Consider the following 23,406-nt stretch of genomic DNA (forward strand, 5'->3'; position numbering starts at 1 on the left):
AAGAATTAATGCTAAAAAAACGCAAGCGATCATGTTTCGCCCAAAGCATAAGGCCCTGAATCTTGAAGACATGCTGTATTTAAAAAGTGAGGCAATTGAAATTTTAAACGACGTTAAAACACTAGGAGCTATATTTTCAGAAAATATGATTTGGAACAAACATGTCGAATTACTTAGCGGAAAGCGAAACAGAATAACGGGACTGTTACATAGACACCGACATGTCTGGTCTACCACTGTGAAACGAACTGTATATAACTTACTTTTCCTTTCTACACTAAATTACTGTCACCTAGTCTGGGCAACGACATCAAAATAAAACATTGCTAAACTAAAATTATGTCAAAAACGGGCAATTCGTGTTGTAGCTAATCTTTCCTCCAAAGAACACACGTCTAAATATTTTTACGAATACAAAATAATGCCGGTTGAATTCATTTATTCATTCGTCTAGCATGCTTGTACAGAACACCATTTAGAAGGAGAAATATTGATTATGTAAATTTGTGTAACCTGAATCGTCGCAAAATTCTCTACAACACCAGAAATGCGAACATTTGGTTAACAAGCTTTTGTCGTACAAATTATGGACAGCAGTCTGTGTCCTACCGCATAGCTGATCCACTAAACACCCTAACTACAAGTGGATTAAACCCAGATACTATGTCTCCTCGTTCTTTTTTGACTTATTTCCTCTCGCAAAATCCCGCTGTGAGATTCCTGTACTTGTATTTGATTATTGTATACATATTAGTACGTAAATGTGTATTGGCATACATTAGTATTAGTGTATGTATATGTGTATGCATGCACATATGCGTATGTCGTCTATATATATCGAGTCTGATGCATCTGATGTATTCAATTTTGTTTTCATTTTTAGCTGCATTGTCACCGGTTCTATTCTGAAATTATTTCGTATGTACCTCTCTTCATTTTTTTGTTGTTGTTCTGCAGAAAAAGAAAAATTACTGCCTGTACGTCCATGTTACCATTTTTTTCTTAACATTTCCTGTAAAGTGCCTTGAGTTATGTTATCTACCTATACTACTGCTGCACACTGTCGAATTGTACCATAGGGGGCCGGGCTTAGTCAAGGTGAAGTAATGCAGCTTTTTCCCGCCACCCCCTTTCTCTCTTTGTTGAGAGATGAAATAAAACTTTGATTTGATTTGATTTGACAGCGTATGAGGATGAGTCGGCGATCTCGGCTCAAGCGTGCCGCCTTACGTCGCACGCAAGGCTTTGGGGGAGGGTAGGAAGGGGTCGCGTTCTACTCCGGGCGGCCCGAGCGGACGTGCGCGCCTGGTCGGGCCGCTGTACCTTGAAAGCCATCTGCGACGGGTACAGAGTCCGCGCTGCGCTGTGTTTTCGCAGCTTCGTTAGCGTTAATGCGAGGGGCGGCACGAAGGCCAATTCGCTCGCTGCTGCTGCCGTGTTTCCTCACTGCAACGTTTTGACATCGGGTTTCCGCAGTCATCAAGTGAGATGTGTTCATGTTGGCTTGTGTGTGCGTGGCACCGTGCTTGTTAATTTAGTTAGTATGCCCATGTTTACAAGTCTGTACGGCAGATAAAACTACTACCCTTACTTTGTGCAGCTGTTCACTAATTTGCTATCGCAATCGATGCTTCCCCTTTCGGATGAAACTGTTACTTTTTTTAGTGAGCAGACACCGAAAACTTCCGACCAGCTAGAGGCTAACAGCTTCGCTGTAAAAGCAGAGAAGAGATTGATGCGAGTGGAATCCGTTACAGGCATAACTAGCGGTACAAGGTAGATAGAGAAGTTTTCAGGAAGAGAAAAAAGACGAATGACATGTGTACACTAATGCTGGAATGAAAAGCATGTATAGCATATCTGATTAACTGACACAGGCTAGGCGACTATTTGTCATGGCCCCGTTTCAAAGGGGATGCCCACAAAGCATCATCATTTGCCTTTCGCGGCTCCAGTATATAGGCGAGTAATCCGCTTACGATGAGAAGTTTACGAAGAAGCTAATGCTCCCTACTCTAATATTTCAGGAACGCTTTTCTTGTGATTCCTGCTAGAAAGAGCTATTTAGCTAGTGTGACGCTCCAGGTGCGCCAGTGCGACATTCACGAAACAGTTTGTAGTTGGGGCACTTGTAGGTGTCCTCGATCCTTTCACTCGCATTCTTTGAAGTTGATCTTAGAGTTGACTTGAATACCAACTTGTCTGAGAAAACGTTCTCGTGAATCTGCAGAGGCTCGTTCTTCCTGGACCGGATAGTCCTCTGGACGCTGGCCTTCGTTGTCGTGTTCGCCATGATTGTCTGTGTTGTGGCCATCTACGGTGAGAGACCTGGACGCGAAACTCATGAGTGAAGCGACTAAGCTTGTGGATTTTGTAATTGTCGCTGATGGAGTGCAGTTTCTGTGTTCGTTTAGCTTATTGGCATAAGTCGTCCGTGTTTGGGGGGAGGGGGGAGGGGGGGGGGAGTTGCCTGAGGGTTCGGTGTAGAGGACCGTTTTGCCCTTGTAGTACATTTATTACCTCAAATCTCGCAAATCAGTTGGTCCACATGTGTGTTCACGGGAGTTTCTCTCGTTCCTTACCACTGTGGTACTTGTGTAATTGTCATAGATTTTTTCAGCGGTCACACTTTATTTGGTATTTCTTTTTCGTTTTGCTGTACTCATCTGCTTAGCATATCTTTTTAACTTATTGTATTCTCTACATTGTTCGCTATCGTGTTTAATGCTATGTTGCCGCTGCTTTATGCTGTGCAGAAGGACCTCTAAGGTAGTGTGAATGAATGGAATGAATTAAATAAGTAAGGTGTATTGGGTGGAGCCTATAGATTTTCCTTCGTCGTTTCCTTGAAATAGGTGTTGTAGTGTGACTGCGTGCCATAATAGTTCAACCAGTGAACGAAATTGCTTATTATTGCATTTAGAAGACCCGGTTAAGCAATTGCACGCAGCTCACATAGAATGAATCGAAACGTGCACGTAACGAATGAGATGCGTAAAAAAAAGCAAATCAACACATGAAAAATGACAAGGAAGTAATGTCACGCTGACTCGCTGTGCAGCCACGCGGATAAGCACGGACTCGACGACGATAGTCGAGCCTACGCCCTCCGAAACGGAGGACCTGCTGGACGAGATGGCCAACGCGAAAGAGGTCTTGAGGGACGTGTTCATAAGCACCACCCCGGGGACCATGACATCTCCCATTTTGGCGGAGACGGATGGCGACTATGAAATCACTACGACAAAGGATAATACAGGTGATGTAATAAAGCGATAACTCTCTTCATTCAATAGGTGAAGTTTGAAACATGGTGGCTGTGACGTATTTCCGGCTCTGCGATTGCTTCCGGCAATGGGCGCTGGATTTGGGCGTCATGTATTGCGCACTTTGTATGGTTGGACGGACGACGTTCTGTCAGGATAAACTGAAGTGGGTAGCAAATGTAAGGCGGAGGAGTGCAGAGGAAGAGAGGAGCCCGATTGATTGGCGCAGGCGGCGGCAGCTGCGTCTTGGAGGAAGGAAACAAACTAGGAGGGAGCATTGCGTCAATGCCAGCCTTCGCAAGTTCTAGATGAAACCATCCCCAGGTAGACTAATTGGCTTTCCGAAAGAAGGAGTCACGGCTATGATAGGACTCTAATATGAACAATATGAATATGAATGTGTCGGAGAAGGGGTTTACCGATGTACTCAGACTGAACTGGGGAGACTGGGAAGACCAATGTAATCTCCATGGATGGTCTGGCGATCTCGTTCAACGTGCCAGCAGGTGAAATGAAGTACAAATATATGTCTATAACCCCATGGTATTTGCTATTCAGAGCCTATTCGATTCCAGAAATCACTTTAAAAATTATCGAATAGATTGTTTCCGTTCTAATGTAACGCAAAAGGGCACTTTGAAGTCGCGAAGGTGAGTAACCGACAAGAGTGAGGACTGTTCCTAATGATTCTGCTGTTGGGAGAGTTACGACTGTTTCGCAGAGGCGCACCAGCTGCTCAACGAATAAACGCACGGAGGTTGATCACTTCTGCTGAACACTACCCTAATTGTGATTCAACATAAACGTCCCCTATATATCGGGGCCGCCCCAATCTCTTAACTTGATTCAGGCAAGCAAATGAATTTTTATTGCGGCAGCAATGACATGGACGCTTCCAGGCGCATTTCTGCCGTCAGTCGCCGTAACATTCCCTATAAAGTCAAAGAGCGATAATATCGTCGCCGCGCGCCGCATGCGATATGTGCATGGACGAAGGAAAGGAAAACTAGGAGGGAGCGTCACGCAATTTCGATAGCCTCAGCGAGCCATGCCTCCTCTGTCACCGCCGCTCCCACTCCATGGGGCCTTGTGCGCGATGCCCCTTGTACAGGATTCGGCCCACATAGTTGCCGGACGATTTGAGATTGTTTAGTACGCGGTAACCTTTAGCGGCGCCTGCCGTCGCAGGCATGACAACACGTAGGAAGTATAACGGGTGGTTTTCTGCTACCGCGCGCGTCGTTCTTCGCTTCATATGCGTTGCCTCGAAAGATGGAGGAAGGACTGGGTATTACGAACTTCAACCGGTGCCACCAGTGTTACGACATCCAACCGGTGCCACCAGTGATACGAACTTGTACCGCTGCACCACGAATACGGCTTTGTGGTCCCGTAGCGCTCGTCACCCGTTTCGTGACAGAGCGTTGGTAGCGAAGACTCCGAGCCTGGCGTCGATGAGAATAACAAAAGGGACTTTATACATTATATACAGGTTATCATACAGGACATGAACGGATCGGCACTGGGGCCGAGAGCTCACACAAACGCGACTGTTCTCGCACGACGGCGTCCGGCGAAAACGCGTGACACATCTCACCCCAGTCGGGAGCGACCCTCTCTCCAGGTGGGGTCAGCGGATCCTGTTTTTCCAGGCGGCCTCTCGCTGCTTTTATAATCCCCGAGGCCCATTGTCACTCAAACGGCCCAATACAAAGTCAGCACACGACGGTCGTCCGAGGGGTCCAACCAGCGACCGCGCTGGCCACTCGGTTCAAAGTTCGCGCGCACGGTGACCTCCAGGCAAGGGAGGTGCGGCGCCGGGCCGTCGGGCACACGCGGACACGTCAAAACACGCTGCTCCGCCGAGGCTTCTCCCGCACGAGACGCAGCATCTTGACTTGTGGAGGGAGAATTATGGCGCTCGCAGGATAGATTCTGCATCTTGCAGATTCGGGATCCGGGCTTGTGGTAATGGCACAACAGCATCCCCGCCCTCAGATAAGGCGCCGGGAAGACGAGCTGCCTCCACGTGGCTCGGATGCCAGGCGCGCACGTTCGTCAGGCTCGTCCAAGTTCACGTCCAGTGTCGGGACGCCAGGTAACCTCACGTGCCCAGGTCCGACTCGCCAGGACAGGAGCTCTGCTCACCACGTCGTCGCCAAGGCACCTTGACCAGCTCCGCTCGGGTCGTTCCTAAGACCTTGCTTCTCGCCACTGGTCCCGCTTGGTCGTTCTGCAGCTTGCAAAACCGACCGGCAAAAGGCAACACCCAACACGAACAAGTGCCCTCTGTCTCCCGTCAAACACCAGACAAGGCCATAATTCAAATCAACCTAACTAAATTGTTTTCCCCTTTTTTCTCCCGCTGCAACAAGAGGCAGGTGTACGATCTAGCACACAAGGCTTAAACAATCAGTTTTCAAATCATCAACACAACAAAATAGAAACAATTATTAATCAGCAATAATAATTACAAATAGAATGGTCCCCTTGAAATCGCTTGGACCGAAAACATACTTCTGAGGAAGCAAATGAGGTCATTCATTTTTCCCGGCGATATTTTCGCGGAATCCGAAGCTGCTTATATTTGCGACCCTGCTTATCCGTGTAGCGGCGGTACAATAAGCCAGATTCCTTGCCAAATGAAACCCCCTTTTCTTTCACTCCCCGTTTGACGCTCTTCCTCAGATCGGCTAGTGAACAATCTTCCTGTTGTTCGCGAATCAGACTTTTTCTTTCAACTGCAGCCTGCTCCTGCCGGCTGGCGGAAACCGGAGCGAGTGTGGAGCCCGCGTCGCCTAATTGCGGCGTCGAGTCTATATCGCGGCTAGCACTGCACGCGTCACTCCCACTCACTTCCAGGACCCGCTCGTCTAGGCCAGCCTCCGAGCTCTGCCTCTCCCGTGACTGCTCGCCACTCAAGTTACCGTGATCGGTCCGTGTGCCGCACCGCCTTTCGCTCACCGACGCTAAGTCAAGTTCCCTCGACAGCGGGCGCGCTTTGGATCGCGTGGGGGCCATGTACGCCACGTCGGCAAAGAATGATTTGCCCTGATCCCTCAGCAGCTGCTCCGAGCTATTTGAGAAGAGGTAGGAAAATTGCTCCGGGAGGGCGGCTGACACAGCGGCTTTGGTGTTAAGTTTCCCAAATTCTCCTTCAATGCTAACCGTTGCGATCGGTAAACAGACACTCTCCTTCTCGGCCACTTGCCGTATCCTAACGCACTCTCCCGTAAAATCCCTCGAGGAGACGAAAGACGGGTGAACAACGTCCATAGTTGCTGCAGAGTCCCGCAGTGCTCGGCACTTCTTGCCGTTTACCTTAATTTCCTGCACATAGGGCTCCAATAGACGTATGTTTTTGTGAGTTTCCTGTACCGTTGCAAAAGCAATTCTCTCTGGGCAGCTTGCAGCGATGTGCCCTTGCTTTTTGCAATTGTAGCAGGTTAACGGTCTCCGTTTTTCAAAAGAACGCGTCATTTCGTTTCGCTGTTTCGGACCATCGTCATCATTCTGAGATGCATTCTGTCCATCCCTTACAGTTTCTTTGGGAAGGGACTCGTCGTCCCGAAACTCGCGACGCGTGATTTCCTTCCGTTCGTCGGGCTTCCCGTAAAACCCATCTCTTCTATCTGCTTTTTCTATGCGCACTGCCTTGCTGTGCAAGCTGCGGCGGGTGTAATACTCTTCCGCTAACTCTGCTGCCTTGTTTAGCTTAACCTCCTTTAGCCTATCTTGCAGCCAGAGCCGGACATCCTCATCAATGCAACGGTAGAACTGCTCCAACGCGATGCATTCGACAATTTTGTCGCGGTCGTCGTAAACCTCTTCGCCCTTCAGCCATTCCACCAGGTCGGCTTTTAGACGAAACGCGAAGTCAACATTCGACTCCTTACCCTTTTTTGCATACCGGAACCTCTGCCGGAAAGCTTCGGGCGACAATTTGTACTTCCGCAGTAGCGCTTCCTTCACATCACTGTAGCTCTCAAACGCCTCTTTCGATAAGCAAGTTATTACGTCTGATGCCTCCCCAGGAAGCAACGCTAACAGATTCTGTGCCCAGAGGGATCGCTCAATGCTATTCCGTTCGCACACGTGCTCAAATTTCACGAGGTATTTGGCCATATCCTCTCCGACGACAAAGGGTGGAAGTTGATCGCGTATTCTTGGAACATTAGAAGTGAGACTAGGCGCTGGCGAGCTATTTCGGGTCTCCAACTCTTTCATTTTAAGCTCGTGCTCACGAATCTCTCTCCTTTCCTCCTTTTCCTCCTCGCGACGTTGCTGTTCTCTCCTTTCCTCTTCGCGACGTTCCTGTTCTCTCCTTTCCTCCCTTTCCCGACGTTCATTGATATTCGCCCAGGCCTCAGCGGCTTCCTCAGCCGTTACGTCCCCAGTCCTCATGACCTCAAGGATCGCATTCTTTCTTTTGGTTGAGCCCAACTCAATGCCCAACTCCTCACAAATTTCGAGAAGTTCCTTGACCTTGTACTTCTCCATCGTTCACACTGTCCTCCTGCTGTTTACCCTTTTTGAATATACCTGCCGTACGCTACTATAACACTACTAGTAAGACATATGCAAGTATTTCACACACTGCCCCGTTTACCCCCTCAGCATCCCCTGGTTTTCAAAACACTCTTACTAGGCTTGAAACACACAAGGTTAAACACAATGCAACACCAAGTCAATCCCTGAGCTACTATAACCTGTGTCAGAGAAAGTCTGGTGTTTGAGGTAAACTTCAGGCACTCACCGCGCCGAGGTAGCTGATGCCGGTCAATCCCGTAGCTGCCATCCAGTGTTACGAACTTCAACCGGTGCCACCAGTGTTACGACATCCAACCGGTGCCACCAGTGATACGAACTTGTACCGCTGCACCACGAATACGGCTTTGTGGTCCCGTAGCGCTCGTCACCCGTTTCGTGACAGAGCGTTGGTAGCGAAGACTCCGAGCCTGGCGTCGATGAGAATAACAAAAGGGACTTTATACATTATATACAGGTTATCATACAGGACATGAACGGATCGGCACTGGGGCCGAGAGCTCACACAAACGCGACTGTTCTCGCACGACGGCGTCCGGCGAAAACGCGTGACACATCTCACCCCAGTCGGGAGCGACCCTCTCTCCAGGTGGGGTCAGCGGATCCTGTTTTTCCAGGCGGCCTCTCGCTGCTTTTATAATCCCCGAGGCCCATTGTCACTCAAACGGCCCAATACAAAGTCAGCACACGACGGTCGTCCGAGGGGTCCAACCAGCGACCGCGCTGGCCACTCGGTTCAAAGTTCGCGCGCACGGTGACCTCCAGGCAAGGGAGGTGCGGCGCCGGGCCGTCGGGCACACGCGGACACGTCAAAACACGCTGCTCCGCCGAGGCTTCTCCCGCACGAGACGCAGCATCTTGACTTGTGGAGGGAGAATTATGGCGCTCGCAGGATAGATTCTGCATCTTGCAGATTCGGGATCCGGGCTTGTGGTAATGGCACAACACTGGGACGCCTGACCCTTGACGACAGAATTTTCAAAGCGTCACTTGCGCTTACCACCGCGGTTAGGGGAGTTGCTGACGCTCTCGCCTCGAAATCCGTCCAGAATGCCCGAGCGTGGTCCGTCGTTTCGTCGAATCAGCTTGTGCACGACAAACTGCGGTGCGTATTTTCCAGCTAATTTTTGTCCCGCTGTCTAGGACCTATATAGAAAGACACGAGATCTTTTGCGGGATATATTTATGTCGTGTTTCTGATGAGCAAAGGGTTCTGCTGTGCGTCGTTCGTTGTGAGAGAAACAAATAGCATTAATCTGCCCTCTAAACGCTGAAAACGTCGCCTTAATTTCCTTCAGATTTTCGCGTACTATTTTGTAAGGTTGTGTGGCGGCGCGACGTCGTTGAGCTGTTGAGACGCGCCTGTTGAGAGGCCGAAGAGTTTAAGCAGAGCGTCGATTTGGTCCGCCTACCTTAACAATGGGCCGGCACCGCCTTAAGCACGCTTGAGGTGCCTCGCTCACCAGTCCGTCGTTGAGAACAAGAAGGGAAAAATTTTTTCCCCGCGGGAAAGCAGTCGCTGCGTACTCCAGACGCTCGCTTGACCACCTGCACATGTTTGCGGCGCGAAAGGCTCGTTTCCCAGAAGACGTTCCCAAAGCCGACTAATTGCCGTTGGAAGGGTGGCTTTATTGCCTGCACACGTCTTCAGCCCGGAAGGTTTCCTCGTTTCCCTGAAACCGTCCCGTAACGCGACTAGTCGCCCTTGAGGTGGTCCTCCTGTTCGTGGGCACAATGCCGGTTGGCGGACGCCTTCGTTAGCTACAGCCTTGGACCTGTCTGCTGCTTGAGGGGCCAGTTGCGTCTACGTAACGTGCGGTGGTTCAGTGCGTTAACTGACTGACATAACACAGACTCGAGTGCGGACTTTCACTAACCTCTGCTTGCACATTTGTCATTCCTACCATGTGTGCTTATTGCGAAACCCGCGATGCAGTTGCAACCAAAGCGAGCCGACTAGAATATACCTCTTGTATATCACGTAACTATGGCCTCCTTCTCCTGTATATTTTTATGATTAGGCTGCAAGATTGTCACGTGACGCTCCGTCCTAATGTTTTCTTTTCTCCGTGTGTGTGCGAGTGAATGCGTGCGAGGATACGCCGATGATGCTGGCTCAATCTCGCACGTGTGAGGTAGGAAAGGAGGAGCAAGCGCGCCGTGTTCCGTCGCGCGCAAGGCACCGGGGGGAGAGAGCGGAGGGGAGGGGGGTCGCTCTACTGCGGCGGCGGCTTCATATGGCGCGGCCGCCCTGAGGCTATTTTACTGAGTCTAGGTGCACTGAGGGCTCATAGCTTCGTGCGCGCTGCATTCTCGCCGCTTCGTTCACGTTGAACCGAGGGGCTGCACGAAGGTCAATTCGGAACTTCGTGCCGCGCCCTTCCTCACTGCAGCGTTCCTAGGCCAGAGAAAACTGCCGCCCCACCTTCGTCCAGTCAGAGCGTCCAAAGTCATCGATGGACCTGCGTTGAGGGCGAGGGTTCACACACTCACTCCCGCACCTTTTTTCGCTGAACACGCAGAAAGGAGGGGAGCTTCGTGGACTGGGATTGCTACGCTTGACTCAAGCTGGCGCGTCTTGGTTTCTGGGATGGCCCTGCAGTTAGCTGGAGCGTCTGTCAAATGACCCTGGCGGTTACCGGAGTCCGCGAGGGAACGCCTTTGAACACCATTTCCACAAAATTTTCTTGCTCCCATTGGTCCGTGAAGGCGACAGTAAACCAACAAACGATAGTCGGTCCGCCAAACGTGTATCGCCTTCCGGGCGCCACATGTCTGTCCGAGGGTAACGCAGTATCAGCTTCACAAAGAGATTCATCGCAGTGGGATAGGAGAGTCTAGGAAGTCACTACCCACGCTGGCCGATCGTAACAGTACCAACGCGCTCAACTATCCCTCTTTTACTAAGTTGTGCAATTTAATGTCCTCGAACTGCACAAGGCACGTCGCAGCGGAAGGCTTAGGGTTTGTATCGATCACGTGGAGAATTGTAACATTAAGTACACGAGCGTTTTCGTGTGGCGTCTCCTCTAGAATGCGGCCACCGTGCCCTTGGGTGACCACCCGTCCCGCGAGTCGCGAAACTGTCCCGCACGAGGGCTATTGTCCCGCGTCCCGCAAGAGATACAGAAATCTTCAAAAATGTCCCACATTTCGCACTTTATTATTATTGTTCGACATTGCCCTGACTTCAGCTGCATCTGGCCACCCTGTTTGAGGATGTGTTAGCTGCAAGTGCTCCAAGCTTCCGAAAAAGTCAGCTAGCCGTGCGGTTAACGGCGGCCACGAATGCTTCTGGCGCCAGCTGCGCTCATCGTCCCCCCCCCTCCTCCCCCCCCCCCCTTCGACGTGGGCCCCTGGTCGAACACGCGCACCGGCGCGTCTTTAACGAAGCAACTTCATTGCTAGGACTCGAAGCGCGAATTAACGTTCAGTGACCTTGCAAAAGCTGTTGCAGCGTTCCAGTTGACATCAGCCGTCAACATGGACAAGCTGTATGATGAATTGCGCTGTCTACAGCTAGGAAGTAGCTAGTGGCAGCGAAATCAAAATTATGTTCAGGGACCAAGTGAAGCACATTGCTCAAAAGTGCTGCTTTTACAAACCTAACTGTAGGGCTTTCAGTTGTGCTGAGCCTTCCATTGACTTACGCTTTCCCGGAGTGACCTTTTTCACTCATGACGGGAGCTTTTAGCAGTGAACGAAGCCGATGCAGCGTGAACCTGATCAAGGCCGAAATACTGGTAAAGGCAAACTGTGGGCAAACCTGCCAGAAGTTCTACCAGTTCGTACGATCAGACCGAGCCATTTTATAGGCTGCTCTATATGACAAGAAATATGATTTCAAGAAAGTAAAACAATGGCGCCGTCGAGTACTTGCAAGGCTCTTTACCAGTAACGTCTGGAAACTAAGCCACAGCTGTTTTGTGAGTGACAATTTTTTTTAGTTGCCGAATTTTCATGTTGATATAGTACCTTTGTTTCGTGTGGGGGGAACGTTACAGTGATGTATAGGAAAGGTTTTGTTTACGTAGATATGTATTTGAACTTCTACTTGTATCAGTTACTCTATCTCCCGTTTCGGAGATGACAAAATATTGCAAGAGAAAATCTCTCGCCAAAAGTAAAAAAATATATATATTTTAGTTAACTTTCCATGCACTACCTCTCCGGCAGAATCACCCCCGACCACCACCTTCGACTATTCAACGAAGGTTGAGCGACACCCGGATGGCTCCAGCGATACAATCGTCTAAGTGGCGGCAATGGCACAGGATATTGAGGGCAGGTCAGTAAGAGCCCTTAGCAGTCAATAGAGAGACATGTGGCATGGCGGAGAAACAGTGATGGTGATGTCGTCGTCCGCTTTGAAACGGGGTTTTGACACATGTCACCAAGACCTCTCTTTAAAGCTGTCTTGCACATATAAATCTTTAAATGCATTTATACTACATTATAAAGAAATTGGCAGAAACCATCTCGCGACTATTGTCGACTTTAACGCGATTAGCATTCAAGCAGTGTAGCTTAAATTTACCTTAACCTAATGCATGCGACTTCTGGAACTGCTATATTCAGAATTGCTGTTGCTTAATTTGGCGCGCTGGGCCTCCGTAGCTTTCCGTTCATTGGCCCAGAAAGTCTGTAGATTCCTAGGCCGAGAGTTCGAATATATTTGTAGCGGCAATAATTCCTGCTAAACAATACCTGCTTTTACAGTGAGTCACATTTCGTTAACATAAGTTGTGCTGCATAGTGGCGACTCATTCGTGTTGAGGTAAATGGTCACAACTATTATGTATGACGTCACGTTGGAAATGAATCGGAAAAACGCTCCCCTGTCTTTATGGAGGCATTCAGTTAATAAAAAATTATACTAAAACCATCTGTTTTCTTTTCTTGTTGCAGGTGGCTCCGTGAAAGACTGTCAAGGAGAAGTACCACCTAGGTGTGTTCAAGAGGACATAACAAAAAAAGAACACCTGCAGCATGACATAATCTGCCTACTGCTTCCATGCACTGTCTGGCTATTAGCAACATATGTGCCAACATAACAACCAGCATTTATCATTATGAATGAGAGAGGGACTTGATGACGCATTAGTTTGAAAGAAAAGATTACGCGTAACCTAGATGTCGGTTGCTTCGCATATTGTAACTAGTGACAATTTCATGCGCATATGATGCGACTGTTAAGTAGATAGATAAAGGAGTTCTTGAACCACAAAGGGTGCCTATAGTTTAGGCATAAAAATATGAAAAATTTTGATGTAACGACGACTCGACCGTTTTACGGAGCTAAGCACAGATCCGTTAATGGTACGATTGGAAATATAAGAATAAAGCTTTGCCTTCAAGATTATTTTAAGAATGTGAGAGCTCCAGGGAAGCAGTTTCGCGCATACTTACAGGTTCAGTAAATGACATGACTATGCAACCTAATCGTAAACTCGCCTTTTTCTGTTTTCGGTACATTTGAAAAAATAAAGGAAATACTAGTACCATGTGCCCCGGTGATGAATATCGAGAAAACTTCACATCATTTGTTCAGATGCTTCCACGACCGAGTATAGTGGTATCCGATGAAGACCTTGTGCGTTTACAATTTCGTACCAAGACTTTCGGCGGAAACCTTGTATATTCGTTGCTCTCTGCAAAAGATAGTTCTTGCAGTAATTTTTATTGATCCATGTAAGTCATTGCCTCTCAAGTGAATAAAGGTTCCGCTAATTATTCATATCCCTACCTTATCCGTCCGCAGTGCTTCCACCAGTTCCCTTTATGTGAACGTGAACAAATGGCAGTATTTATGGACGGAAAACTGCCAGATTAAAGCCCATAAATCAACCGATAGCAGAGCCTTTCGAATAAATCCAGAGGTTGATTTTCGCACCTTCGCGTAGGCGTAGCTTATTGCTACATTTCCTGTCCTGTGGACTGATTGCACATTCGTCCGCGAAAACTTTTCATCACGTCTGTCTTTGCTATCACCAGCCAAATCCAAACAATTGCTTACGTCTTCCAATATCGCTATTCTTCATATCAATGCGCGAAGCTTCCACAAGAATCGTGATACCGTGGCAGCATTTACTGACTCACTTAGTCACTCGTTTTCATTTATTTTTGTTTCGGACACAATGCTTGCCAATGCGGATGGTAATTTATACGGTTTTCGTCCATACGAAGCAGAATACTGCCATCGTATTTCGGATCCATGTGGTGGTTCCGCTATACTTGTTTCTCTTCATATTAAATGTAAGTGTAGGCTTGGTCTTTTTGTTAATGTAAATCACTGGGAATCGGTATAGATTGAAACTGACAACTGAATTCTCATAATCGTAACAGTTTTATTCTTGGTTGTCTGTACCGCTCCCCTTCCTCATCAATCTCTGATTTTCTGGATGGACTCTCCATGGTTATGAAAAAAAAAACATTCTCTTGAAAATGAGCAAGTCCTAATTCGGTGATATTAACACCAGCTTACTTGACGTTGATAATGGAAGTGTAACTGCTTATACAGACTGTTTTGCTAGTTTCGGACTGAATCATTATCTCTCCTTCTAGGTGTTCTACTCATGGCATCAACACGCTTCTTGACCACGCTCTAACTAGCATCGCGCCAGCTCCAAACTCTGATGTCATAGATACTCAGATCACAAACCATGTTCCAAAATTCGTCTCCTTTCAGGCCGATATACCCCAGTCCGAGCCTCGCTACATTTCCTCCAATTTTGACCGATATAGTTTTGCAAACACTATAACAAATACTAGATGGTCTGATATTAACTCCCTGCATGATCCCGATCAAGCTCCTGAAAATTTTTTTCCATCTTTCCAGAAGCCGTTCGCGCAAACACAGCTACTGTCAGATGCAGGAAACATTTTAAGTTTCCCGGTAATCCTTGGGTAACGAAAGCTTTACTGACTAGTATGAGAAAAATGAAAACCTATACAGAAAGACTAAAAAGAAACCCTTTAATGTACGCTCCGCGGCACGCTATAAAAATTATTGTAACATTCTGAACAACTTGCCAAAGAAGTCTAAACGACAGTATTACGAAAATGAACTTGCAAAGCACAAGAACAATCCAAAAAACAATAGCAACTTCTTAATGCGTTCATGAACTTACCTAAGTCTGGTAATACTGCTGATAAAATAAATCACAACAAAACTCTTACTGATTCTTATAGCATAGCAAATAGTCTCAGTGACTAATTCTATAACATATACAGCAGTCGTCATATGACCGCTACTTATTCCATTTATCACTGCAATTATTCTTTTTTTTTTCTTTCCCGTAACTGCGGATGAGGTATGTTCCGTGGTATTAGCTGTAAAGAATACTAGCCCTGGCTTAGATAACATTTCAGATAGTATTTCAGCTAAAACTTGTTGCACCACTAATTTCTGATACACTTTGCATTATATTCGATAACATCTTTAAATGTAGTATTTTTTCCACTTTGCTTATAAGGACTAAGATTATTCCTGTAAATTGGAAAGATGATAAAACGGAGGTGTTTAACTATCGTCCTATTTCTGTTCTGTCGTCGATTAGTACAGTTGTTGCGAGGTTTTTTGTAAACGCCTATATATTTACTTTAAAAAATTAATTTGTTGCCATTGTCTCAATTTGGTTTTCCCGCTGGCATTCGACTAACGTAGCTTTAATATCGCTAACCGACTACATTCGTCTCTCGATTGACACAGGTAACTTCGTTGGTTCGGTATTTTGGGGGCTTCACTGAAGTTTTTGATACGAATAATTATAACGTACTTTTTACTAAGCTAGAAGCCCTGGGAATTACCGGTCCAGTATTAGAACTCCTAAAAGGTTACCTGCATGATAAAGAACAAACAGTTTTTTCTGGAGGTGCTTATTCTGATACTAAAGTTATTAACCAAGGTGTACCACCAGGCTCCATACTAGGGCCCTTACTCTTCTCCATATATATTGATTTACCCACGTGCCAAATCGGCACATTGTGTACGACAATGCAGGAGATACAGCTCTCTCGTTGCATGACAATTCTTTAACCTAAATCCTTAGTCATTAGTAGTCATCATCAGTAATTACTAGTCATTGATATTCATCATTAACCTCTACCAATCTCTGTTATAGCGTTATAATTTACTAACTGTCATTATCAATAATTTTTCATTCTTTAATCTGTCTAATGTCTTCATATGGCGAGACGACGCTTCGGCGGACACTCCGGCGGACACTCCGGCGGTCAGGTCTGCTGACGCAAGCTTCACCATGAGCCTAGAAAGGCTTTCGACTTAAAACCTTTGAGGGGCCAGGAGCTGACGCCAACGCTCACTCGACCTGACTTGCTACCGTTTGCACGGACCCGGCGATTGCGTTTCAGTCCGGCCGGCCTACCCGCGTCTCGGCTTTCCCAGCTTCATGCGAGAGTGCCTTTTTTACTTTTTTTTTTGAGAACGGCTATCTGCACAAGAGCTGCCGATGCCGCCCTGCGCTGGCATCCGTCCAGCTGCCATTTGTGCGGGCACCGAAACCGACGTTCTTGCCACGACCAAACCAGTTTGGTGCAAAGCCAATAGGCCTCTACGGCTGCAGTTTTTTTTGGTCATTCACGCTGGCACCGGTCAGCTGTGCCGGCGCGCGCGTCGTACTCGTGCCGTCGATAGCTCAGTTGGTAGAGCGGTGGACTGTAGAGGCCTGCCCGACGCGGACATCCATAGGTCGCTGGTTCGAATCCGGCTCGACGGAGTCTTTAATTTTTTTCTTATTTATCTCTGTTAAACACGTTACATGCCTGGCACGTCACTTGCGCACAGACGCCGCAAACCCTGCTAAAGCTGCTGTGATATTTCTGTCAAGACCGTGAGGTATAATGCGGGTAGTGTTCCCAGCGCAGTACCGATCTACCGAGTCCCGATTAATATGTTTGGAATTCAATCAATGGCTTTGTTCTGTTGAATAACTTCTAAGAATAAAAGAAAGGGAAGGATGGGCACAAATGAGCGCTTTTTGCAGGATTTATTTACTTAATTTTTTTTCATTTATTTCGCACACTTTCAAGGCCCCAAGGCGTCATAGAAAGGAGGGAAGTAAAAAAGCAATGTAGTAATAAAACAACCGTAATATTAACAAAAGACATTCTGAGCAGCGGTCTTCAGGTTGGTAGAGTCGGTGATGACTGCGACTGATGCGGAACGGCGATTCCGGTCTGTGCTTGTCCTAGAGATGAATAAGTCATTGTAATGGTTCGTGCGGCACAATGGCACACCGACTTTAAGGCTGTGCTCAGGGTGGGATGAAATATCAGACAAAGGGGCAAAGAGGGTTTCTTTTAAAATGGGTTCAAATGAAAAGCGGCGTCAAAAATTTAGAGACGAGAACATTTACAGCGTGACCAAAGATCAGGTAAGTCAAGAGTTTCATTGATCAGATACTCGCATAGTGAGATTAATTAGACAAGATAAAGCGTGCCTCTCGCTTTTGAATACTTTCTAGAGTAGAAACTAATGAAGACTGAATCAAATCCAAAATGGCTGAGGCATACTCCAATTTGGAGTGAACTAATGTTTTGTAAAGAGTTAACTTCAGAGAGGAAGGGGTCGAGCTAAAATTTCGGCATAATTACCCAAGCATGCGGTTAACGTTACTAGTAACATAGTGAATATGCGAATGCCAAGAAAGGTTATTGGATATGTGAAGGCCGAGATACTTGTAAGAGGTAACTGACCGTTACAGGAGCACCATAATTAAAGTACATGTGCATGGCAGCGTTACGACATATTCGCATGGCCTAACATTTATTTGAATTAGGTTGCTTGCACCGATTAGTCAACTATTCAGTTAGACGGTAAAGGTTGTCCTGCAGTTCTTGGGAATCACACTAGTGATTTTACGGTAGAGAAAACAGTCACCGCGAATAATTTCATGGAAGAACACAGTTCGGCAGGTCGTTATTGCAGTTTACAATGAGAAGTGGGGCCAGGACTGAGCCTCGAGGAAAACGTGCTGGTACAATGGAAAATCGAGAATTACAGTTATTAGCGTTTACAAACTGCGTACTGTTAGAGAGAAAATTTTTTATCCGATCGAGCATCGTTACCTCCACGTTAAGTTCAGTCAGTTTAAGCAGAAGTAAATCATGGGTTACTAAGCCAAAGGCTTTGGCAAAATCAAGAAACACGCAGTCGATGTCGTTAGTTAAATCATAAATTGCAAGAAGATCATTAGTAAATGATAATAGTTGTGTTTTGCATGAAAGGAACTTCTGGAAACCACGTTGACAGGGGTTGAAAAAGGAGTTTGGTTCTAAAAACTCAGCCAAATGGGAATATATTATATGCTCGAGAATTTGACATGAAATCTTTGTTAGTGAGATAGGCCTGTAATTGCTGGATAAGTGTGCGTTACCTGATTTGCGAACTGGAATCGCCTTTCCCACGGGCCAGTCATATGGAAGAACAGAGTGCTGCAATGACTGTGGGAAAATGTGGGACAAAATTACAGCTGAAAATACGTTAGTACATTTCAAGATTTTTTAATTGAGGCAGTCTGGGCCTGCAGAGGCAGATATTTTTTATTGTTATGTTATATTGTTATTGTTTTTTGTTAATTGAATTCATTGGCAAAAAAAAAACCTGTATTGGGTACAAGCGGTAATCTCTGTTGTAATCTGTGTGGCATCGCGTTAATATATAGGAAGAAAATACGCCAATAAATATATTACAGCCCTCTTCAGGAGAAAAAGCTCCATGGTTGGGGTATGTTAGTTGGATTATTTTACTTAGAGTACCGGTAACTACCGTCCAGAATGTACGAGGATTAATTTGCGAGATCGACGGCAGTGTAACAGTAAAAAAATGAACTTTCACGCTAGCGGCGGCTGCGTTGCAATCACTTTCAGCGCGGTACTAAGCTGACCAAGTGACGTCACTGCGTGAAGCTTTTGCGCGACGAAACAATCGCCTTTTTGTTATTGTTTTTCTTGCTGCTACGAAGTCGCTTCAAAAAGCCGTTTAACCGTGGTTTGCAAACGACTGTCTTTTGCGGCATGAAACGTTCAATTAGCGACAATATTTTACATTTGAAAATTCATCCTTTTTCTTAACAAAATGCTGATCGCAATTGGCATCGTAAGAAGCTGCGAAAATTTTAATTTCAGCGGTAATCAAAGCCACGGCGGCTATGCCGTAATCGCGGATGACCTTCGTAGTTTTCTTAACAGGAGCCCGGGTCTTGATATGAAAAGTGAACGCAGCGTGATCACTTAAGCCTTTCAAGTAAATAATTGGGGAAACTACATCAGGGTTCGCAGTGAGAACCAGGTGTAGTATGTTCGTTGAGGAGGCAGATACGCGCTTAGGATTCAGTACAATGTGGGTGAAGTGGAAATTCAAACAAGTGTTTATAAACTTTGTGCTCTGAGAAGACCGGGATGTCGCGGTGTCGTTATGCCAAATGATATCGGGAAAGTTGAGGTCACTAAGAACAAAAAGTGGTGAGTTAGGATATCTGACAACTTATCTGTTTATTGCGTTGTGAAGGTCATCGCGAAATGATGTCGGAGGAGTTGGAGGCCGATAGCGTGAGCAAGAGAATGACATCTCTGTTGTCGAGCACAACGCGTACGCAAACAACGAACACACAAAGAGGCTTCGCACGTTACTGAAAAAAAAAACTTGCATGCTGTTATTCCGTTGCGCATGTGCTAGTTATGTCGAACTGTTTCCTTCGAGAGCTTGACGTGACCGAACGGAAGAGCGTGCGTCAAGTAGCATGTCAACTTTGCTTACATTGTCAGTGATAGAACAGTAAAAGTAGAATTTTTTGTTCAAGAATAGACTTGTTTTAACAAGTATGGTTAGCCCGTTGTCTCGGCAAGCTCTCGTTGATTTTTCCTGTACGTCCAAACCTTTGTTTCTTCGGCATGTTGCAGCAAAGACAAGTTCAAAAAAATTACGGCTAGGTCGAAGCGTTGCGTCTATCTTCTCATCTTGCGGAAGTACGCAGTTTTTTGTTTTATGTTCTGGAACAACTTCAAACGTGTTCTGTATGCATGTATAACTGCCTTTACAGCGTCGTGGTACTAGTATTTCTTACTGGTTTATCGCGGAACCTGCGTACAAGGTAGTCTCAAGGGGAACATCAAGACAACGCGATGGTGGATTTTTCTGACGAATAATGGCGGCAAGGAAGGGTTACGTGCGTCTGCTAAAGCTTACTCATTTTTGAGAACTTCTTTTAACTCGTCGACACAAGGACACAACTAAGATGTCAGGGTTGAAACAAGACCAAAATGAAGAGAAAATCAGATATCCCACCGTTTCTGGCAATTGATGCGAACGTCACTAAATTCCAGTAAATTCGTCCAGTGCCAGGGCGAATTTTTCATCACCTGTGAGGCTTTTACTTCGAGGAATCCGCACGGGTTTCCTTTGTAGCGATTGCTATGAACGAGTGGATGTCTCATTTTCCCTTTATTAATTATTTCTCTCCACCTTGCGGGTTTCCGCAGAACTACTACGTCAAGCACAAAATCTCCTTACAAACACAGTTGGTTTTATTAAACCAGCAAAGCGCACCAACCACTGCCATCCTTTAATGCAGCAGTGCCAATGGAGATTACTTTTTCTTCTGCGAGAAGTAGATTCGCTTGCGTGCTTGCCGCTACTTTATCGTCGTTTAGGGATAGCTGTACCTCTCGCATGCTAAGTGAGCGCTCTACCATCTGAGCTACATCCCCGACAGACAGTGCAGACATACGCTCGTAACCCGATCAGTAATTAGCTGCCAATGCTGTAGGAAAACGAAAGCCCTATAAGTGACGGAAGACCGGTTTTTATGTCGTGCGCAAGTACAAAGGGGCGCTTTGTTTCACTCATTCAATCTAACAAAACGTGACTTCATTGCAGCAACAAAAAAAAAAGTTGTGGAGGTGCTGGGTATCGATCCCAGTACCTCTCGCATGCTAAGCGAGCGCTCTACCATCTGAGCTACACCCCCCTTTTTTTTGTCTTTATTGCCGGTCTTCGACACAGTATACGACAATAGTACACAAAATATATAGTGCGCCAGAAGGCACAAGTGGCCTAACTGCCACGGAGGCCTGGCGTTGTCATCTTTAATATTCCCGGAGCTCTAGCAAAGGCTCCAGCCTTGACATCCACTCAGGAACATCTGTTCGCGCTTTCAAAGTCTCCCGGAATCTGTGTATGCCTTCGCGAAAATACATACGTGTTGGTCGCGCGTCCGTATCACAAAAATAGCCAGCCAATCGGGAGCGCCATATACTGTGGAGGCCCCTCAGCATAATCTGGTCGAAGGGGACGCCATCCTCATTATCGGTTGGCAGGTACCGGATCCCGTGAGAGTCTAGCGGTAATTCTTTTTTAATGGTTCTTTGGAGCACGTCCCAGAAAAATACCCCTTGCCAGCAATGAAGAAAAACGCGGTCGATTGTCTCAAGCTGCTTGCATATAAGGCAGTGGGAACCCCACGGTAAAAAAAAAACCCTTTCCTCTAGAAAGGACTTAACAGTTAAAGTTCCAGTGTGTAACTTGAAAAAGAAAGATTTGGCTCCCGGCGACACCTGCATTTTTTAAATTCTTTTTAGAACATTGCCACCTGGGCCTCCAGATTGTATGGTCCTGTACAAGGGCACTGGAAACAGCGCGTCACAAACATCCCTATACAATGTTTTCCTTTTAACGCTACTCAAATACTGCATCGAAAAACGTACACTTAGAAATTTGACACTTCGAACAATTTCTCTAAACAAACCATAAACACTTCTTGAAATACATTGCGTTGTAGCAACATGCTCAGGCAAAACTTCCCCGAGTCTTTGTTGACACACGGTGCGCAGGAATGGGTCTCTAACATCACGGAAAAATGAAAACCTGTTTACAATCTGTCGCATAAACAAATGTCCCGGTCCTAAACCACCGGCCTTCACCTGCCGAAACAAGTTCGTGCGGCTGCACCTCTCCCATGTGGACGCTCAAACAAAGACAGCAAATACACGGTGCAGCTTCTGCACGTTTACTCGGGAACAATGTAGCACTTGCATTGCATACCACAACTTACTAATAAAAAAAAGATTGCACACCGTAACTCTTGCGAAGACAGATAGATGAGCGCTTATCCAAAAAATGTGGAACGCTTCACGATTTTGCGTGTCATCCTTGCGCAGGGGCCATGCTAATCTTCTCTGTATCGTTCCAATTTTAGTATATGTACTTTGGAAGTACAATCTGAGCTACACCCCCGACGGACAGTGCAGACATACGCTCGTAACCCGATCAGTAATTAGCTGCCGATGCTGTAGGAAAACGAAAGCCCTATAAGCGGCGGAAGACCGACTTTTATGTCGCGCGCAAGTACAAAGGGGCGCTTAGTTTCACTCATTCAATCTAACAAAACGCGACTTCATTGCAGCAACAAAAAAAAGTTGTGGAGGTGCTGGGTATCGATCCCAGTACCTCTCGCATGCTAAGCGAGCGCTCTACCATCTGAGCTACACCCCCGACGGACAGCGTAGACATACGCTCACAACCCGATCAGTAAATACCTGCCGAAGCTGAAGGAAAACGAAAGCCCTATAAGTGGCGGAAGACCGGTTTTTATGTCGCGCGCAAGTACAAATGGGCGCTTTGTTTCACTCATTCAATCTAACAAAACGCGGCTTCATTGCAGCAACAAAAAAAGTTGTGGAGGTGCTGGGTATCGATCCCAGTACCTCTCGCATGCTAAGCGAGCGCTCTACCATCTGAGCTACACCCCCCCCCCCCCCTTTTTTTTTTTATTGCCGGTCTTCGACATTGTACAGAGCACGCAACACAGAACAGAATTACATAACTACAGACATTTTGAACAAAAGATGAATGCCATCAGTCCAATAAGGACTGGCGTTGTCTTATTAAAATTCTCTCAATGCTGTCAGAGGTTCTATCCTCGACAGCCACGCGGGTACACAATCTTCTCTTTTCTTTATTTCAATGAATCTAGACATGCTTTCTTTGAAATACGTACGCGCAGGCCTAGCGTCCGGGTCACAGTAGTACCCAGACATCCTTGCACGCCATAAACTGTGAAGGCCATTCAGCATTATTAAGTCGAAGGGAACCCCATCCTCATTCTTTACCGCCAGATACCTGATTCCATGTGGGTTTAACGGTAACTCTTTCTTCATTGTTCGTTGTAGGACATCCCAGAAGAACACCCCGGCCCAGCAATGCAAGAAGACATGGTCTACTGTTACCGCTTGCTTGCAAATCAAGCAGTGAGATCCCCAGGGTACAAGGAAGCCACGTTCTTCCATGAATGTCTTCACCGAAAGTGTCCCTGTGTGTAGTTTAAAAAAGAACGTCTTTACCCCCGTAGGCACCTCCATTTTTTTCACTCGTTTAAGGACGTCCTGTCCTGGTCTTCCAGTGTATAGAACTCTGTACAATGGCACTGGAAATACAATGTCGCAAACATCTTTATATAATGCTTTCCTTTTAACTTCACTTAAATAATCAAACGAAAAACGAACAGAAAGAAAGCGCACACTATCCACAACTTCTTTAAGGTAGCCCCGAAGCGTTCCCGGCATACTATCAGTA

At 46.5% G+C, this 23,406-nt stretch overlaps 1 protein-coding gene and 5 non-coding genes across 8 annotated transcripts in view; 2 read left to right on the forward strand and 4 right to left on the reverse strand.

Annotated features, from left to right (window-relative positions):
* The window catches only part of LOC135905030 (uncharacterized), a 73,311-nt gene extending 59,988 nt beyond the window's left edge, over positions 1–13,323 (forward strand). For all 3 annotated transcript variants that reach the window (XM_065436030.2, XM_070541229.1, XM_070541228.1), the window contains 4 exons: positions 2,231–2,319; positions 3,062–3,259; positions 11,991–12,102; positions 12,723–13,323. In XM_065436030.2, the coding sequence (XP_065292102.2) occupies positions 2,231–2,319; positions 3,062–3,233 (261 nt within the window). In that variant the 3' untranslated portion in view covers positions 3,234–3,259; positions 11,991–12,102; positions 12,723–13,323. The remainder of the gene's footprint in view (positions 1–2,230; positions 2,320–3,061; positions 3,260–11,990; positions 12,103–12,722) is intronic.
* A 3,137-nt stretch (positions 13,324–16,460) lies between these two features.
* TRNAY-GUA (transfer RNA tyrosine (anticodon GUA)) lies at positions 16,461–16,552 on the forward strand. The gene is given in 2 exon segments: positions 16,461–16,497; positions 16,517–16,552. It is a non-coding gene; the product is annotated as a tRNA-Tyr (tRNA).
* A 4,178-nt stretch (positions 16,553–20,730) lies between these two features.
* Positions 20,731–20,803, reverse strand: TRNAA-AGC (transfer RNA alanine (anticodon AGC)). Its single transcript has one exon. It is a non-coding gene; the product is annotated as a tRNA-Ala (tRNA).
* Positions 20,804–21,947: 1,144 nt separating this feature from the next.
* Positions 21,948–22,050, reverse strand: LOC135905055 (U6 spliceosomal RNA). Its single transcript, XR_010565309.1, has one exon. It is a non-coding gene; the product is annotated as a U6 spliceosomal RNA (small nuclear RNA).
* Positions 22,051–22,253: 203 nt separating this feature from the next.
* On the reverse strand, positions 22,254–22,326 carry TRNAA-AGC (transfer RNA alanine (anticodon AGC)). Its single transcript has one exon. It is a non-coding gene; the product is annotated as a tRNA-Ala (tRNA).
* A 184-nt stretch (positions 22,327–22,510) lies between these two features.
* TRNAA-AGC (transfer RNA alanine (anticodon AGC)) lies at positions 22,511–22,583 on the reverse strand. The gene has a single exon. It is a non-coding gene; the product is annotated as a tRNA-Ala (tRNA).
* Positions 22,584–23,406: the final 823 nt, after the last annotated feature.

Source organism: Dermacentor albipictus, chromosome 6 (genome assembly GCF_038994185.2).
Source record: "Dermacentor albipictus isolate Rhodes 1998 colony chromosome 6, USDA_Dalb.pri_finalv2, whole genome shotgun sequence".
Classification (NCBI taxonomy): Eukaryota; Metazoa; Arthropoda; class Arachnida; order Ixodida; family Ixodidae; genus Dermacentor; species Dermacentor albipictus.